This window comes from Aotus nancymaae, unplaced genomic scaffold (assembly GCF_030222135.1).
Source record: "Aotus nancymaae isolate 86718 unplaced genomic scaffold, 86718_ANA_hifiasm-v0.15.2.pri h1tg000008l, whole genome shotgun sequence".
In the NCBI taxonomy this organism is placed as follows: Eukaryota; Metazoa; Chordata; class Mammalia; order Primates; family Aotidae; genus Aotus; species Aotus nancymaae.
The window spans coordinates 65,142,579-65,161,451 of record NW_026988419.1 but is presented as its reverse complement, the minus strand read 5'-3'; the positions used below and the strand labels follow the sequence as shown (position 1 = coordinate 65,161,451).

Below are 18,873 nucleotides of genomic sequence, written 5' to 3'. Positions count from 1 at the left end.
AGGCTCTGCTGCAGCCCCTCCGAGTGTTGGTGGTGAGCAGGGAAACCCCCATCCCATCGGAAGGCCTGGCTGCTCAGAACAGGTGAGGGCCTGGCAGAGCCTCACTCCATTTCCTAACCCCAGGATGGAGGGTGCAGCCTGGCCCAGGGCAGGCACAGGGGAGCTGCTCTGGGACGTCCACAGTCATGTGGTCACAGAGACCATGCAGAGGACCTACATGTACTGGGCCATGGACACGCACTGCACGTATGGGGACGGGCCCAGAGGGTTATGAGTGTGATTCCTGTGACTCTGCCCAGTGCTGGGGGCATTTGCACATCTATGGAGGCCACCCAGCATGTCCTGGCCTGCCCCAGCCTGGGAGCCCCACATTCCACCTCACTGTGTTCCCTCAGAGGGGCCAGGACCACAAGTGGTGGTGAACTTGGTGTCCTTAGGCCCCTGTCCCTGAGCATGCAGCAGAGTCAGTGAGCTCTGCTGGCCCTGCCAGCTCCTCCTGATCACCTGGCTCACCGAGGCCAGAGTCGGAGAGGCAGTGATTCCATGGAAGCAGCACCCCTGACTGTCAGAAGCCTGGGCGGTCAGAATGGGGTGCTGCTGCCCACAGTGTATCTCAGGGCCACCGACCACCCAGGCATGGTGAGGGGTCTCCACGGTTCCCTCCCTGCCCTTCCAGGGCCCCCATCCATGCAGGTGACCATTGAGGATGTGCAGGTGCAGATAGGCAGCATGGCCCAATTCCAGGCTGTCATTGAGGGTGACCCACAGCCCACAGTGATCTGGTACAAGGTAAGAGCAGCTCTGGGTGGGTGAGATCTGGGGATGGTCCTGGGAGCTGGAGAGCCCGTGGGAGGGATTGCAGTCCACACTGTGCACTTCCCTGACATCCCGTCTAGAGTGGACATGCATCGGAAGCACTCTCAGTGAAGAGTGGGGGGCGGTGTCCCCCAGGGTGGGCTGATGACAGCCCTGCCAGTCCTGTGCCTCCAGGACAGTGTCCAGCTGGTGGACAGCACCTGGCTTAGCCAGCAGCAAGAAGGCACCACATACTCCCTGGTGCTGAGGGATGTGGCCTCGAAGGACGCTGGCATCTACACGTGCCTGGCCCAAAACACCAGCGGCCAGGTGCTCTGCAAGACAGAGCTGTTGGTGCTCAGGGGTGAGTTGGCCGACCCCTCTCGCACCCCAGGCTTTGTAGCTGGACTGGCCGGGTACAGGACTCTGCTCCACAGGGCAACCTCCCTTCCCATGGGTGGTTCCTGGGTGGGGGTGGTCCCACAGTCTTGGGCCCAGGGAGCCCCTCCCATCAACACCACAGCACTGGGCTCCATGGGGATCCGGGTGGTCATCTTTGCCCATCCCAGCCACTTCTCACTCCTTAGGGGACAGTGAGCCGGACTGAGAGAAGCAAAGCCTGCGGAGGAGGCTGCACTCCTTCTATGAGGTCAAGGAGGAGGTCGGAAGGTAGTGCCCGGCCCCCTTTCCCCTGGACTGCTGATGGCCTGGGCCACCAGGTTCCCTCACTCCCTCCTTCCTAGGGGCATGTTTGGCTTCATGAAGAGTGCAGCACAAAGGAAACAAGGTCTCCTGTGCTGCCAAGTTCATCCCCCTGCGGAGCAGAACTCAGGCCCAGGTGTACAGGGAGCGAGACATCCTGGCCACGCTGAGCCACCCGCTGGTCACAGGGCTGCTGGACCAGTTTGAGACCCACAAGACCCTCATCCTCATTCTGGAGCTGTATCCTGCCCTCAGCCCCTGGGAGGGCTTGAGCAGGGCAGGCCGGGGCTCGGAGGAGCCATGTGCACGGCATCCCCTGCCTGGCTGGGAATTTGGGGGGAGTCTTCTGTTCCATGAGGCAGTGACTGGAGTCCCCTGGGGGTGCTGGTGGCAGCTGGCCCTGATAACCTGACACCCCCAGCAGGGATGGTGGGGGCTCTCTCCCACTCTGCAGATGGCCTCTTACAGAGAAAGGAGCCACCTGTCTAGGCCACTCTGGGGTTCACCCTGTCACCCATGGAGCCTGGTCTTGGGGTCACCTCTGGTGCTCTTGACAGGCTGTCAGCTAGACACATCCCCCCTGCCCCAAGTTGTCATCCTCTTCAAGGGGAGAGGGTGCTGATGGGCTCTGTGCAGAATGGACAGGATGTCCCCTCCCACCGTGCCACTGCAGTGAGTGGCCTCTGTCCCCAGGGTCAGCCTGCAGCCCCCGCTCTCCTCAGGACTGGGTGTCATCTGGTGCTCAGAGGGGTCCTGCCCCACCCTCCTCAACCCTGAGTATCACCACACTGCCCCCAGAGATCAGACGTGCCCGCAGTCCTGGCCTCCTCATTGTGAGTATGGGTGTCCAGGGGCAGGCAGGTTTCAGCCCCACAAGTGTGCTTTTCCTTGACGGGATCCCAGGTGCTCATCCGAGGAGCTGCTGGACCACCTGTTCAGGAAGGGCGTGGTGACAGAGGCCCGAGGTGACTGGGCAGCCACCCACCACTGCCCCAGCCACACACCGTGCCCCAGCCCCTGCTCAGACAGCAGTCCTTGCAGACACAGCCCCAGCCATAGCCTTCCCTGGCTTAGAGGCTTCTGGGGCTCCCTAGGGCCTCCAGGGCTCTTGACCCCTCGGTTGGACTCAACAGGCCCCATGACCCCACCTCACCTCACCAGCTGACCAGCCCAGCCCTCCCCTCCCCTGCTGAGGGTCATGAGTCCACCGTATCCTCCCTGCCTTTGAGGGATCCCCTGGCTTAGGGGCACACAGAGCCCAGGAGGGCTTTGCACATCAGCCGCCGAAGCCAGGAGGCAGCTGGGCGTGAAGTGGAAAGGGAGGCTGGGGTGGGGCTCCCGCCTGAACAGCAGCCCCACATGAAGACTTTAAAATCTGTCGCAGGTCAAGAGCTACATCCAGCAGCTGGCAGAGGGGCTGCACTACCTGCACAGCCATGGCGTCCTCCACCTGGACATAAGGCTCGTGTGTTCCCACCCCTGCACTCCCAGCCTCACTGAGGGCATGCTTGTCTCCACAGATGGGGAGCTCACCACCTCCTGGCAGCCCTTTCAAGTGCGGTGTGGCTCTTGTGGAGCAGAGGTTGTCCTCAAATGGCTGCGCTGGGTGCACCCCACCCTGCCCCCCAGGCCTCTGAGTGTCCCCACCAGGCCCAGCAGCCCCAGGAGTCACCCCCTTAGGGCACAGCCCTTACCCATGCCCAACTCTCCCACAGCCCCCCAACATCCTGATGCTGCATCCTGCCCGGGAAGACATTAAAATCTGCGACTTTGGCTTCACACAGAGCATCACCCCAGCAGAGCCACAGTTCAGCCAGTATGGCTCCCCTGAGTTTGTCTCCCCCGAGATCATCCAGCAGACCCCTGTGAGCGAGGCCTCCAACATCTGGTGAGTTGGGAGCATGGCTGCAGCTTCTCCGGGAAGCCAGTTCCCATGGCCAGCTGGGCCCTCCCCTCCACCCCGGGGAGGCAGCAGGCAGTCTACTGGTCAGCCAGGGGGTCCTCCCTGAACCCGTCTCCTCCTCCAGCCCTGGGCTCTCCCCTTCCCTGTGTGTGTGGCTGCGGGCCTGGGGTGACAGTGTGTGGTTCTGTCTTGCAGGGCCAACTGCTAATGGGGACAGGGCTTCCTTTTGGGGTGATGGAAGTGTTTTGAAATTAAATGGAAGTGGTGGCTGCACAACACTGAGTGTACTAAATGCCACTGAATTGTGCACTTTAAATGGGAGAATTGTAGGGTTTGTGAATTTCTTTTTTTGTTTTTTTGAGATGGAGCCTTGCTCTATTGCCCAGGCTGGAGTTCAATGGCAAGATCTCGGCTCACTGCAACCTCCACTTCCCAGGTTCAAGCAATTCTCCTGCCTCGGCCTCCTGAATGGCTGGGATTATAGGCATGCGCTGCTATGCCTGGCTAATTTAATTTTTGTGTTGTTAGTAGAGATAGGGTTTCACCATGTTGGCCAGGCTGGTCTCAAACTCCTGACATCATGATCTACTGCCTTGGCCTCCCAAAGTACTGGGATTACTGGTATGAGCCACCGTGCCTGGCCATGTGAATTTCACATATATGTGTGTGTGTGTGTGTATATATATATATACACACACACTTGTGGGTTTTTGCTTGATTTTTTTTCGATGGAGTCTCACTCTGTCATCCAGGCTAGAGTACAGTGGCACAATCAGCTAACTGCAACCCTCACCTCCCAGGTTCAAGTGATTGTCCTGCCTCAGCCTCCCCAGTAGCTGGGATTACAGGCTCCTGCTACCACACCCAGCTAATTCTTATATTTTTTGTAGAGACAGGGTTTCACCATGTTGACCAGGCTTGTCTCAAACTCCTGACCTCAAGTGATCCACCCACCTCAGCCTCTCAAAGTGCTGGGATTACAGGCATGAGCCACCGTACCCGGCCTGTTTCTCTTTTTAAGTACAGTATCTCGCTCTGTTACCCAGGCTGGAGTACAATGGTGCAGTCAGAGCTCACTGCAGCTTCCACCTCCTGGGATCAAGCAATCCTTTTGCCTCAGTCTTCCACATAGCTGGGACCACAGGCACAGACCACCATGCCCAGCTAAATTTAAAACCATTTTTTTTTATATATAAAGAAAACTCCTGGGCTCCAGTGATCCTCCTGCCTTGGCCTCCCAAAGTGTTGGGATTATAGGTGTGAGCCACAGACTCAGCTTTTTTTTTTTCTCAGTGTAATTCAGGCTGAATCCAGTGGCTCACACCTGTAATCCCAATACTTTGGAAGGCTGAGGCAGAAGGATCACTTGAGCCTGAGTTCAAGATCAGCCTGGGCAGCATGGTGAAACTCTGTCTCTACACAAAAATGTTTTAAAAAATTGGCCAGCCCTGTTGGTACACATCTGTAGTTCCAGCTACTTGGGAGCATGAAGCAGGAGGATCACCTGAGCCCAGGGAGGTCAAGGCTCTGCAGCAAGCCATGATTGGGGCCACCAGCCTGAGGGCAGAATGAAACTCCATCTCAAAAAACAAAACAAACAAAACCCAGAGGCAGTGCAGGCAGCAACATAGCAAGACCCCTCCTCTAAAGAAAAAAAAAAAGGAAGGAGTTTGAGGCCTCAGTAACCTGTGATCCTACCAGAGCAACATCAGGTCTCATAAAAAAGGGTGGGGCATGGGGGTGGGGAGAGGGGGTGTGGACGCATTCCTGATGTTACCTTTGCCTCCAGCTCCAATATGATTGGTCCCGGCTCGGTACTGACAGATGTTATGTATCTTGGCATTCCGCTCACATCCCCCAGACCTGGCCCTGGACATGGTCAGGGCCCCCCCATCGAGGCCCCCAGAGTTGGGGTGTAGCAGTGGCACTGCAGGGTGTCCTTTATGTCAACGCTTTGCGCTCTGTGGATGTGTGAGCAGACGAGGCCCCTAGAACGCAAGGCCACCACATTTTAAGGAAGTGATTTTTTTTCTTTTTCTTATTTTACAATGACTCTATTGCTTCTTATTTTTAAAATGACACATGAAAAGGAAAAAACTTGATACTTAGGAGTTACACATACATTCAGAAGGAAGAGAAAAGTACAGTGAAGGGCCGAGTGTGCACACCTGGAATCCCAGCACTTCGGGAGGCCGAGGTGGGAGGATTGCTGGAGCCCAGGAGTTCGAAACCAGCCTCGGCAACAGAGCGAGACCCCATCTCTACATAAGTTTTCTTTTCTTTTTTTTTTTCTTTTTATTTATTTATTTATTTTTTTTCCTGAGACAGAATCTTGTTCTTGCTGCCCAGTCTGGAGTGCAATGGCACAATCTCAGCTCACTGCAACCTCCACCTCCCAGGTTCCAGTGATTCTCTTGCCTCAGCCTCCCAAGTACCTGGGATTACAGGTGCACGTCAGAACATCTGGCTGATTGTTGTATTTTTATGGAGATCGGGTTTCACCATGTTGGCCAGGCTGGTTTCGAACTCCTGACTTCTGGTGATCCACCCACCTCTGCCTCCCAAAGTGCTGGGATTACAGGTGTGAGCCACCACACCTGGCCTTTTTTTTTTTCAAGACAGAGTCTTACTCTGTTGGCCAGGCTGGAGTGCAGTGGTGCAATCTTGGCTCACTGCAACCTCCACCTCCCGGGTTCAAATGATTCTTGTGCTTCAGCCTCCCCAGGCTGGAATTACAGGTACACACCACCACACCTGGCTAATTCTTTTGTATTTTTAGTAGAGATGGGGTTTTTCCATGTTGCCTAGGCTGTTCTCAAATTTCTATCCTCAAGCAGTCCTCCTGCCTCAGCCTCCCAAAGCACTGGGATTACAGCGGGAGCCACCACAGCCATCCTGTTTCCACTTCTGGAGGTTGTGAATCGTGCTGTTGTGAATGTGTCTGTCCAAGGGTTTGCTTAAACACTTGTTTTCATTTCTCTGAATCTGTCTAGGAGTGGGAATGCTGGGTCATTAGTAACTCTATGTTGATTTTTTGGGGAACACTCATCTACTATTTATCTCAAATTGTGGCCAGTGTTGAGAACTAGAGAGTTTTACATATGAGGTCACGTTTCTGACTTCTCTTAGAAATATTCGAAGCTGGCATGGTTGCTCACCAGTGATCCCAGCACTCTAGATCTGAGTGCTGAGGTAGGAGGACACTTGAGGCCAGGAGTTTCAGACCGGCCTGGGCAACATAGGGAGACACCATCTCTACAAAAAATTTAAAAAATTAGCCAGGCATGGTGATGAATGCCTGTAATCCTAGCTCCTCAGGAGGCTGAGGCCTGAGGATCACTTGAGCCCAGGAGGTGAAGACTGCAGTGAGCTGCAATTGGGCCACTGCACTCCAGTCCAGGCAACAGAGCAAGACCTTGTCTCCAAAAAAAAAAGGAAAAAGCCTGTAATTCCAGCACTTTGAGAGGCCGAGGCGGGTGGATTATGAGGTCAAGAGATCGAGACCATCCTGGCCAACATGTTGAAACCCTGTTTCTACTAAAAATACAAAAATTAGCTAGGCGTGGTGGTATGTGCCTGTAGTCCCAGCTACTCAGGAGGCTGAGGCAGGAGAATTGCTTGAACCCGGGAGGTGGAGGTTGCAGTGAGCCGAGATTGTGCCACTGCACTCCAGCCTGGTGCCTGGCAACAGAGTGAGACTCTGTCTCAAAAAAAAAAAAAAAAAAAAAAAAGATGAAGTCTCACTCTGTCGCCCAGGTTGGAGTGCAGTGGCGTGATCTCAGCTCACTGTGCCTACTGAGTTTAAATGATTCTCATGCCTCAGGCTTCTGAGTAGCTGGGAGGGACTACAGGTGTGCGCCATCACACTCAGCTACTTTTTGTATTTTACAAAACTACTGTACTATATTGGCCAGTCTGGTCACTATATTAGTTTCACTATATTGGCCAGGTCTTGAACTCCTGACCTCAGGTAATCTGCCTGCCCCAGCCTCCCAAAGTGCTAGTATTACAGGTGTGAGCCACCACACCCAGAACGCAGGGTTAGGACCGCCCCCCTTTGTGAAACCAGCTGCATAGCAGCTGCTTTGTGTCTCTTCGGACTAATTCAATAAGCCCATACTCTGGCCCAGAGTTTGCAGGAATGAAGAATTTAGAGGCGACTTTGACACAGCCTATCAAGGGCTGCTGGCTTAATGGAAGACAGATGCACATTCAGTAATCTCAACTTTTGGTGGCCAAGTTCAGAACAACACTAGCTGGAGGTGGTCTGGGGAAATCCAGAGACAGCCTGGATTGAGTTCCACTGCGTTTGGAAGAGAGATTCCACAGCCCACATACTTTGCACCTTAGCTAAGGTCAACCCCTCCACCCGTGTGGCATCACCTCTTGTTTGCTTAAGGACATAGATTTAGTAATCCCCCCTTCATCTCTTTCCCCTCTGATGACTGCATTATCCCATCATGATCTGTACTGCTATTTCTCCCATCTCAAAGGCAAACAAAAACCGACCCTCTCTAGATCCCTCACTGCTTCCCTACTCCCCTTTACAGCAAAAGTGCTGCCTTCTCACAGTCTCCAACTCCCCTCTCCTCCCATTCTCTCTTGAACTCACTGCAGTTAGGTTTTTACCTCTCAGACAATCCTTTGAAATAACTTTCTTTGTTTAGTTTATTATTTTTTTCTGTCAGAGTCTTGCTCTGTTGCCCGGCCTGAAGTGCAATGGTGTAATCTCAGCTCACTGCAACCTCTGCCTCCCAGATTCAAGCGATTCTCGTGCCTCAGCCTCCTGAGTAGCTGGGATTACAGGTGCACACCACCACACCGGACTAATTTTTGTATTTTTAGTAGAGACGGGGTTTTGCCACGTTGATGAGACTGGTCTCGAACTCCTGACTTCAGGTGATCTGCCCACCTCACGCTTCCAAAATGCTGGGATTACAGGCGGGAGCCACCACGCCCATGCAGAAATAACTTTAAGGTCACCAAGAGGAATGGCCAATTTTCAGTTCTTGTTTTACATCTGCATCTTATTTGACACAGTTGACCATTTCCTCTTCCTTCAAACACTTAATATATATAATATATATTTCATATAAATATTTAAATATATATATAGAGACAGAGTTTCACTCCTGTTGCCCAGGCTGGAGTGCAGTGGCTCACTCTCGGCTCACTGCAACCTTTGCCTCCTGGGTTCAAGCAATTCTCCTGCCTCAGCCTCCCTAGTAGCTGGGATTACAGGCTCGCACTACCATACCCAGCTATTTTTTTTTTTTTTTTTTTTTTTTTGTATTTTTAGTAGAGACAGGGTTTCACCATGTTGGTCAGGTTGGTCAGGCTGGTCTTGAATTCCTGGCCTCAGGTGATTTGAGGAAAGTCACCTCAGAGTAAATGGTCAACTGTATCAAATAAGATGCAGATGTAAAACAAGAATTGAAAATTGGCCACTGCGCCTGGCCCCTTCAAACACTTTCTTCATTTGGCTTCCAGGACATCAGCCCACCTGACTTTCTTCCCCGATCATTGGCGTCTCCTCAGTGTTCTTTGCTGTTTTCTCACTACCTTCTTGTTGCCTGAATGGGACATTCCCTGGGAGAGGGTTCAGCCCTTAGTGTTCTCCTTTTTGATGTATTTTATTTCATTTTATCTTATTTTATTTTTTTTTTTGGGATGGAGTCTTACTCTATTGCCCAGGCTGGAGTGCAGTGTATGATCTGGGCTTACTGCAACCTCTGCCTCCTGGGTTCAAGTGATTCTCCTGCCTCAGTCTCCTGAGTATCTGGGATTACAGGCACCCACCACCACACCTGGCTAATTTTGTATTTTTAGTAGAGATGAGGTTTCACCACGTTGGCTAGGTTGGTCTTGAACTCCTGGCCTCAGGTGATCCACCTGCCTCAGCCTCCTAAAGTGCTGGATTACAGGCTCAAGCCACCATGCCCAGATGATTTTATTTTTAAGACAGGCTCTTACTCTGTCATCATATTGTGCTAACCTACCCTGTGTTAGGCTGACAGACTCCATCTTGTTGAGAGCCAGACAGACTCCATCTTAACCTCCAACTGACTGCTCACACCATTTCTCCCTTGAGTGCATACCTGAGTCACGCTGTGCTTAGAACTATAGAGACATATAACCATTTTAACCATATCCTGTTTGGCAAGCCCACTTGCTATTGTGAATACCCCCTTGATTGATTCTATGCAAGTACTGAATACCCCCCTTGGTAACCAGCAATCATGGGAACCTCCTGCCTCCTAGTTACCAGCCTCTTTATCTAACTTGCTTGTTCTGCTTTTGTAAATTCTGCTTCAGCTATGCTCCCCCTCCCCTTTCTTAAGCAAGGAATAAAAAGGAATCAAGCCCCTTCCTCGGGGCCAAGAGATTTTGAGCAGGAGCTGACTCTCAGTGCAGGGCAATAAAGGACCCTCAGTTGGAACTCAGAGTGTGGCTCTTTCCTTGTAACTCACTCAGTTGTAACAATATTAGTCTGTTTTCACACTGCTGATAAAGACATACCTGAGACTTGGCAATTTACAAAAGCAAGAGTTTTACTGGATTCACAGTTCCACATGTTCAGGGAGGCCTCACAATCATGAAGGAAGGCGAAAGGCATGTCTCACATGGCGGCAGACAAGAGAAGAGAGCTTGTGCAGGGAAACTCTCATTTTTAAAACCATCAGATCTGGTGAGACCCGTTCACTATCTTGAGAACAGCATGGGAAAGACCCACCCCCCCATGATTCAATCATCTCCCACCAGGTCCCTCCCATAACGTGTGGGAATTAATGGGAGCTGCAAGATGAGATTTGGGTGAGGACACAGAGCCAAACTGTATCAGTTGCCCAGGCTGAAGGGCAGGGGCATGACCATGGCTCACTGCACAGGCTGAAGGGCAGGGGCACGATCATGGCTCACTGCACAGGCTGAAGGGCAGGGGCACGACCATGGCTCACTGCAGCCTGGACCTCCTGGACTCAAGTGATCCTCCTGCTTCAATCTCCTGAGTATCTGGGACTACAGTCATGCACCAACAAGCCCAGCTATTATTATTATTTTCTTAAATAGAGATAAGGTCTCTCTGTGTTGCTTTACTTTTAATTTTTCCATAGCAATGCCTCACTATGTTGCCCAGGCTGGTCTCGGACTCCTGGCCTCTAGTGATCCACCCACCTTGGCCTCCCAAAGTGCTTGGATTACAGGTGTGAGCCACCATGCCTGGCCCAAATCTCATAATTTTAAATGCCATTTATGTATTCTGATGGCTTTCAAATTTTCTCTCCAACCCACACGTTTCCCTGAACATCAGGCTCATTTTGTCTGTTTGGATGTTTAATAGGTATATTAAACTTAACATGTCCCAAAACAAACTCCTAATTTATCCACCTCAATTTCTGCAAATTTTCCCACATTTGTAAATGGAAACCTCATTATTTCAGTTGCTCAAGCCAAAAACCTAGGAGTCATCCTTGCTTTCTCACGTTCTTTCATACTCCCAAACTAATCCCATCAGCAAATCCATTTGGCTCTGCCTTTCAAACAAAACTAGAATCTAGTGACTTCTCCCCACTTCCACTGCTATTATGTAGATACAAGCTACCATAATCAATCTCATGGTTAATTGTAAGAGCCTCTTAACATATATTTCTGCATCCACTCTTGCCTTCCTTAAGTCTAGTCTTCATTTGTCCTAAAAATAACCTTTTAAAAGACACAAGTCACTGGGAATGCAAAATGGTGCAACTGGTATGGAATACAGTATGGCATTTCCTCAAAAAAATTAAACAGAATTACCATATGATCCAGCACTTCCACTTCTGAGTATATACCTGAAAGAATAGAAAGCAAGTGTTCAAACAGATATTTGGTGTTTTGTTTGTTTGTTTTGAGATAGAGTTTTGTTCTTGTCGCCTATGCTGGGGTGCAGTGGCAAAATCCTGGTTCACTGCAACTTCTGCCTGCCAGGTTTAAGCAATTCTCCTGCCTCAGCCTCCCAAGTAGCTGGGACTACAGGGGCGTGCCACCACACCCAGCTAATTTTTTTGTATTTTTAGTAGAGACGAGGTTTCACCATGTTGGCCAGGATGGTCTCGATCTCTTGACCTTGTGATCTGCCTGCCTTGGCCTCCCAAAGTGCTGGGATTACAGGCTTGTTAGTGTATTTTATGTGACCCAAGAAAACTCTTCTTCTAATGCGGCTCCAATCAATTTATTTAAAAGAAAGAGGGGCTAGTTGTGGTGGCTCGTGCCAGTAATCCCAGCACTTGACGTCAGGGAGTTGGAATCCAGTCTGGCCAACATGGTGAAACCCTCTCTCTACTAAAATTACAAAAATTAGCCGAGGCTGGTGGTGCATACCTGTAATCCCAGCTACTCAGGAGGCTGAGGCTAGAAAATCGCTTGAACCTGGGAGGTGGAGGTTGCAGTGAGCCAAGATTGCACCACTACAATCCAGCCTGAGTAAGAGAGTGAGAGCCTGTCTCAAAAAACAGAAAAAATGGCCGGGCACGGTGGCTCACACCTGTAATCCCAGCACTTTGGGAGGTCAAGGCGGGTGGATCACGAGGTCAAGAGATCAAGACCATCCTGGTCAACATGGTGAAACCCCGTCTCTACTAAAAATACAAAAAAATTAGCTGGGCACGGTGGCGCATGCCTGTAATCTCAGCTACTCAGGGGGCTGAGGCAGGAGAATTGCCTGAACCCAGGAGGCGGAGGTTGCGGTGAGCCGAGATCGCACCATTGCACTCCAGCCTGGGTAACAAAAGCGAAATTCCATCTCCAAAAAAAAAAAGAAAAAAACCTTCCTTTTTAGCTTCAAGTATCCTTGCTTACAAAAGTACAAAAGTATGGTCTAAAGACCAGTAGCACTGGCATCACCAGGGAGCTCGTTAGAATTACTGAATCATGGCCGGGCACGGTAGCTCGTGCCTGTAATCCCAGCACTTTGGGAGGCCGAGGCGGGCGATCACGAGATCAAGAGATGGAGACCATCCTGGCCATGGTGATACCCCATCCAAAAAATAAATAAATAAAATAAAATAAAATAAAGAAAACCATCCTCACCAGACCTCCGGCCACCTAGAGGGCCAGGGGCAGGAGGGGGCGTGGGGGTGGGGGTGGTGACCGGGGGGGTGAGGGGGGGGGCGAGCGGGAGCGGGTGGGGCTCCGCAGGTGGCTCCTCTTGGCCACTGGGCTGGTCTGTCTCTGTTTTCTAGCTGGGGAAACTGAGGCACTGAGGTGAAGGCAGCCCCCTCGCACATGAGGCCGCCGCTGGGGGCAGGAGTGATGGGGGTGGGTGCAGGGCGATGAGGGGGAACCACCGGGGACTTGGAGTCGGCAGTCCCACAGGCTCGGCCTGTCTGTCCATCCGTCCGACTATGGCTGCCTGCCTTGAGTCTGTGGCTTCTGGGCGGGGCTGGCAACGAGGGCAGCACGATGTCATGGCTTTGGTCTGGATGACTCCCTGTCCCTGGCCCGCCTGGGCCCGCAGGGTGTTTGGTGAGGGTCACAAGTTGGACAAGAGGCGCCAGCTTGAGGAGTCCCAGGGGTCCAGGCCGCCGGTGGCGCCGGGCGAGGCCGAGTCCCTGCAGGCTGGGCTGGGCGCAGGGTGGAGCTGCTGGCAGGACTCCCCTGCGTGGAGACTGCAGGGCCAGGCACGCCATGGGATTTGCCTATTTTTTAATAGGATTATTTAGGATTTTTGATTTTGAGTTATTAGATATTCTGGCTATTAATCCTTTGTTGGATGAATAGTGTGCAAAAATTTTCTCCCATTCTGTAGGTTATCTCTTCACTTTGTTTGTTTCTTTGTTTTTGACAGAGTCATCTCACTCTGTTGCCCAGGCTGGAGTGCAGTGGCATAATGCCAGCTCACCGCAACCTCCATCCCCTGGGTTCAAGCAATTCTCCTGCCTCACTCAGCCTCCCTAGTAGCTGGAATTACAGGTGTGCCCTACCATACCTGGATAATTTTTGTATTTTTAGCAGAGACGGGGTTTCGCTATGTTGGCCGGGATAGTCTTGAATGCCTGAGCTCAGGCAATCTGTCCACCTAGGCCTGGGCTGGGATTATAGGCATGAGCCACTTCGCCTGACCTGTAGTTTCTTACATGTCAGTTTTTAATTAATTTTAATTTGATTTTATATACAGTGAAGCATAGGGGTCTAGTTTTACTCTTCACACGTAGATAGCTCTCATTTTCCCAGCACTGCTTATCGAAGACACCGTCTGTTCCCTAAGGTATGTTCTTGGTGCCTTGGTGAAAAAAAATCCATGGCTATAAATGCATGGATTATTTCCGGGTTCTCTATTGTGTTCCATTGGCCCATGACATCCTTCCTTTTTGATATTATAAAATCACTATTTCCATCCTGTCAACCTCGTTGTGCTTGGGCCAAGCAGGGCGGGTAGGACCCAGATTTTAGTGTGGACTGGTGAGACCAGAGCTTCTCTAGGCTGCTCAAGAAATCTGTGCTCGGGGAAAAAAACAAAAAAAAAGAAAGCAAATCTGTGCTCAGGCCCTTGGTCTGCAGGGAAGACCAAATCCCCATGGATGACCCCACAAAAACACTGTTAGGTAAACCACAGTGTGAAACGGCTTGATAAATAGAATCTGTGTCATATCCAACATTTCCTCACACTCATGATTGTGCAACTGGGACACCTGAGCAGGAGGAACCAGAAGAGCACCCTCTTCACCTGCGTGTCCAGGTCCCCTTTGGGTCACCGAGGGTATGAGATGGAAGCAGGGGCGTCTGGGATGGGGCAGGTTATGGTCAGGGGCAGTGGGGCTGGTGAGCGCTGGGCAGTGGGGGTGGTGGTGTTAGTGAAAGGTCTGGGGCAGGGCAGAGATCAGGAGGAACAGCATTCCAGCAGGATTCAGAGACAGGTCAGTAGGTCAGCAGACACAGGAGCAGGTGGCCTGGGACTCAGAGGAGTAGTTGGCATTGGAGGAGAAGGGCTCTGTTTTCCTCTCATCTTCTGTTTGATGCTGCATGAGCACCCTACTGCACCGCCAACCCTGTCTCTCCCCTGCTCTCACTCCCAGGGTCTTCAAAACTCTTCCTTCAACCCTGGCACGCGCCTTCTTTTTCTTTCTTTTTTTTTTTCTGTTTTTTTTTTTTTTTGAGACGGAGTTTCGCTCTTGTTACCCAGGCTGGAGTGCAATGGCGCGATCTACGCTTACTGCAACCTCTGCCTCCTGGATTCAGGCAATTCTCCTGCCTCAGCCTCCTGAGTAGCTGGGATTGCAGGCACGCGCCACCATGCCCAGCTAATTTTTTTGTATTTTTAGTAGAGACGGGGTATCACCATGTTGACCAGGATGGTCTCGATCTCTTGACCTCGTGATCCACCCGCCTCGGCCTCTCAAAGTGCTGGGATTACAGGCTTGAGCCACCGCCCTCGGCCCTGTTTTTGTTTTTTGAGATAGAGTCTTGCTCTGTTGCCAGGCTGGAGTGCAGTGGCGCGATCTCGGCTCACTGCAACCTCCACCTCCCAGGTACAAGCAATTCTCCTGCCTCAGTCTCCTGAGTGGCTGGGATTAGTGGTGCACACCACCACACCTGACTAATTTTTGTATTTTAGTAGAGACAGGGTTTCACCGTATTTGCCAGGCTATCTCGAACTCTTGACCTCAGGTGATCCACCTGCCTCTGCTTCCCAAAGTGCTGGGATTATAAGCGTGAGCCACCGCACCTGGCTGTAGCACACACCTTATTAAGGACAGTTCCTTTCTGGATTCTTCCTAAGGTTCTGATTTCTAATCCTCCCTAACCCAGCTCACTGCCCCATCCCCCACCCCATCCTCCCATTCTGCCTCACTTTCTCCTTGCCGGATTCCCACCATTTCCCACAATCCGTCTTAGCCTCAGATTCCTGACCTTCAGGTTCCAGTGTTCTCAGGAGTTTGCTACTAGCCTGGCCAACATGGTGAAACCCTGTCTCTACTAAAAATACAAAAATTAGCTGGGCATGGTGTTGGGTGCCTGCAGTCCCAGCTACTTGGGAGGCTGAGGCAGGAGAATCGCTTGAACTCAGGAGGTGGAGGTTGCAGTGAGCTGAAATCACACCACTGAACCCCAGCCTGGGTGACAGTGAGACTCCGTCTCAAAAAAAAATTAATCAACAATGTTTTAACTACAAGTTATAATTATAGAAACATTATCTTAATTGTATAGATTTTTTTGTTTTGCACTTTTTTGAACGTTTATGTTTCCTTATTAGAGTTCTAGAACTTGTTTTTAGTTCATTGATTTTTATTTTAATTTTTGAGATAGTGTCTCACTCTGTCACCGAGGATGGAGTGCAGTGGCACAATTTAGGCTCACTGCAACCTCTGCCTCCCAGGTTGAAGCAATTCTGCCTCAGTCTCCTGGGTAGCTGGGATTACAGGCACGTGTCACCATAACCGGCTAATTTTTGTATTTTTAGTAGAGATGGGGGTTTCACCATGTTGGCCAGGCTGGTCTTGAACTCCTGACCTTAGGTGATCCGCCCACCTTGGCCTCCTAAAATGTTGGGATTATAGGCGTGAGCCACCATGCCTGGCAAATTAGTTATTCAATCATTTCTTTATCAGTATGAAATCATAGATATGTAGTTTATATTTTGGGTTATAATCCAATATTTATTTTGTTACTCAAATTGTTCCAGCTCTAGCCACTGGGAGATCTGTCAGTTGGCTCCTGGACCTCTGACATACTCTCATGATTGTGGGTTTGTGTTGTTTGTTCAGCAGTTTTCTGCTTTCTGGAATGACAAGATGCTCCAGGCTTATCCTCTACATTTCCTGCTCCATTTTTAGAATCAGCCATCTCTTCGAAGAGCCCTGGTTCGTTTTTTGGAGAATGAGATTAGAAATCAATATCTGAGTGACAAGTGTGTTCTTTGCTACTGGGTGTCATTCCTTTTTAAGCCTCCCTCAACTGACAGAGCAAGGAAATGTGTATGTATGTACTACTCCATGCATATACATTACCTAAATATTTCTGTTCATAAGCATCCGTATCTAAATTAAATTAAACAGGAATTGCTGGACACAGTGGCTTATATCTGTAATCCCAGCACTTTGGGAGGCAGAGGCAGGTGGATCACCTGAGGTCAGGAGTTCAAGACCAGCCTGGACAACATGGCGAAACCCCTTCTCTACTAAAAATAAAAACATTAGCTGGCATGGCGGTGCATGCCTGCAATCCCAGCTACTTGGGAGGCTGAGGCAGAATTGCTTGAACTCGGGAGTCAGAAGTTGCATTGAGTAGAGGTTGTGCCACTGTACTCCAGCCTGGGCAACAGAGCGAGGCTCCATCTCAAAACAAACAAACAAACAAACAAAAAACAAACTAAACTAAAGATGAGTTCACAGTGATGACTCCAACTCTAATCCATTACCTCATGGATTATTCTTGCGTGAACTCACCCGTGCCCCCACTTATCTGTAACCTCCCATGCTGACAGTGAGAAACCTGGCTCCTACCATCTGCCATCTGTGTATTTAACTGTTCAGTTCTCTGTATATGTATAGCAGTGTTTCAACTGTTAATTAATACCCATGTGATAAGTGACTTTATCAACTGGTGACAGTGCTTGTGTATAGCTCCTTTTGCCCTTCACGTCATGGACTCCACTCATTTTCAGTGCTACTTAGGTTAGCACATTTCCCCCAAACCTCCTCTGTGAGGTTGTTTCATACATTTGTCCTGCAGTTAGATTGCCTTGTCCCATTCTGCATTTCATCCAGGGATTCCCCCAACCCTCTGAAGATTTTGTAAAATTTGTGTATATTAAGATTCACTCCTGGCTGGGCGTGGTGGCTCATGCCGGTGATCCCAGCACTTTGGGAGACCAAGGTGGGCAGATCACAAGGTCAGGAGTTCAAGACCGGCCTGACCAATATGGTGAAACCTTGTCTCTACTAAAAATACAAAAAATCATTCAGGCATGGTGGCTCATGCCTATAATCCCAGCTACCCAGGACGCTGAGGCAGGAGAATTGCTTGAACCCAGGAGGCTGAGGTTGCAGTGAGCCGACATTGCACTACTGCACTCCAGCCTGGGTGACGGAGAAAGACTCCAACTCAAAAAAAAAAAAAGAAAGATTCACTCTTTGTGCCATTAAGTTCTATGAATTTTAATTAAACCCTATTATCATCTCTCCACCATTATTGTATCATTCAGAATAGTTTCATTTCCTGAAAGTCCCATGTGTTTCACGTATTCAACCCTTCCACTCTCCCCTGAACCCCTGGCAACCACTGATCTTTTTAATGTCTCTATAGTTTTGCCTTTTCCAGAACGTTACGTTAGTCCTTTTAGTGTAGCTAGAAAGAAATACTTGAGGCTGGGTAATTTATAAAGAGGTTTATTTGGCCCACAGATCTGCAGGCTATACAAGAAGCACGGCACCAGCATCTGCTTCTGGTGATGGCCTCAGCCTGCTTCTACGCATGGTGAAAGGCGAAAGGAACCGATGTGCAAAGATCACATAGTAAGAGAGAGGGGAGGAAGGTACTTTTTTAACTGGCTCTTTTTAACCACCAGCTGTCATGTAAACTAATAGAGTGAGTACTCATCCCATTGCATGTACCCCCTTCCCTTTCAAGGAGGGTGTGTTAAGTCTGTTCTCATGTTGCTATAGAGAAGCACGTGAGACTTGGTAATTTACAAAGAAAAGAGGTTTAATTGGCTCATGGTTCGGTTTTGCGGGCTGTACAGGAAGCATGATGCTGGCTTCTGCTTCTGGGGAGGCCTTAGGAAGCTTCTAATCATGGCAGAAGGCAAAGGGGGAGTGAAGTGCCTCATATGGTGGGAACAGGAGCAAGAGAGTGAAGGAGGAGGTGCTATGCACTTTTAAACAATTAGATCTTACAAGAATCACTATCAGTTGTGAGGACAGTACCCAGGGGGATAGTGCTAAACCATTCATGAGAAATCCACCTCATGATACAATCACCTCCAGCACTGGGGATTACAATTAAACATCATGGGCTCTGGGTGGGGACACAGATCCAGATCATATCAGAGGATTTTAATCTATCCATGAGGGATCCACTCCCATGACCCAGATTCCTCCTATCAGGCTCCACCTCCAACATTGGGGTCAAGTTTCATCATGGGGCTGGGGGATAAATAGTCACATCCCTTTCAGACTGGCTCATTTCACTTAGCATCCATGGTTTTTCTATGTGTGGCTTGATAGCATTTCCTTTTGTTGCTGAAAAACATACCATTGTATTGATATACCACAGCTTGTTTATACATTCATCTATTGATGAGCATTTTGGCTGTTTCCAGTTTCGAGTGATAATGAATAAAGACGCTTAAACATTTGTGTGCAAGTTTTGTGTGAACATGAGTTTTCAAGTCAGTTGAGTAAATACCTAGGAGCATGATTGCTGGATCATATGGTTAAGAGTATTAAGTGTTATCTATTTAAGTCTATTGCGATTACTGTTTTAGATTTCCGTCTAAA

The 18,873-nt window shown here is 49.9% G+C and overlaps 2 protein-coding genes across 2 annotated transcripts in view; both read left to right on the top strand.

The window, feature by feature from the left end:
• Positions 1 to 3,506, top strand: part of LOC110569121 (obscurin-like) — a 136,403-nt gene extending 132,897 nt beyond the window's left edge. Inside the window, 10 exon segments of the mRNA XM_064372784.1 lie at positions 124 to 246; positions 396 to 463; positions 677 to 789; positions 991 to 1,159; positions 1,383 to 1,464; positions 1,539 to 1,556; positions 1,558 to 1,737; positions 2,401 to 2,456; positions 2,877 to 2,962; positions 3,213 to 3,506. Of these exon segments, the coding sequence (XP_064228854.1) occupies positions 124 to 246; positions 396 to 463; positions 677 to 789; positions 991 to 1,159; positions 1,383 to 1,464; positions 1,539 to 1,556; positions 1,558 to 1,737; positions 2,401 to 2,456; positions 2,877 to 2,962; positions 3,213 to 3,506 (1,189 nt within the window).
• A 10,540-nt stretch (positions 3,507 to 14,046) lies between these two features.
• LOC135273594 (uncharacterized protein C2orf78-like) overlaps positions 14,047 to 18,873 on the top strand; it is a 48,625-nt gene continuing 43,798 nt past the window's right edge. The window contains exon 1 of the mRNA XM_064372783.1: positions 14,047 to 14,197. Coding sequence (XP_064228853.1) covers positions 14,047 to 14,197 — 151 coding nt within the window. The remainder of the gene's footprint in view (positions 14,198 to 18,873) is intronic.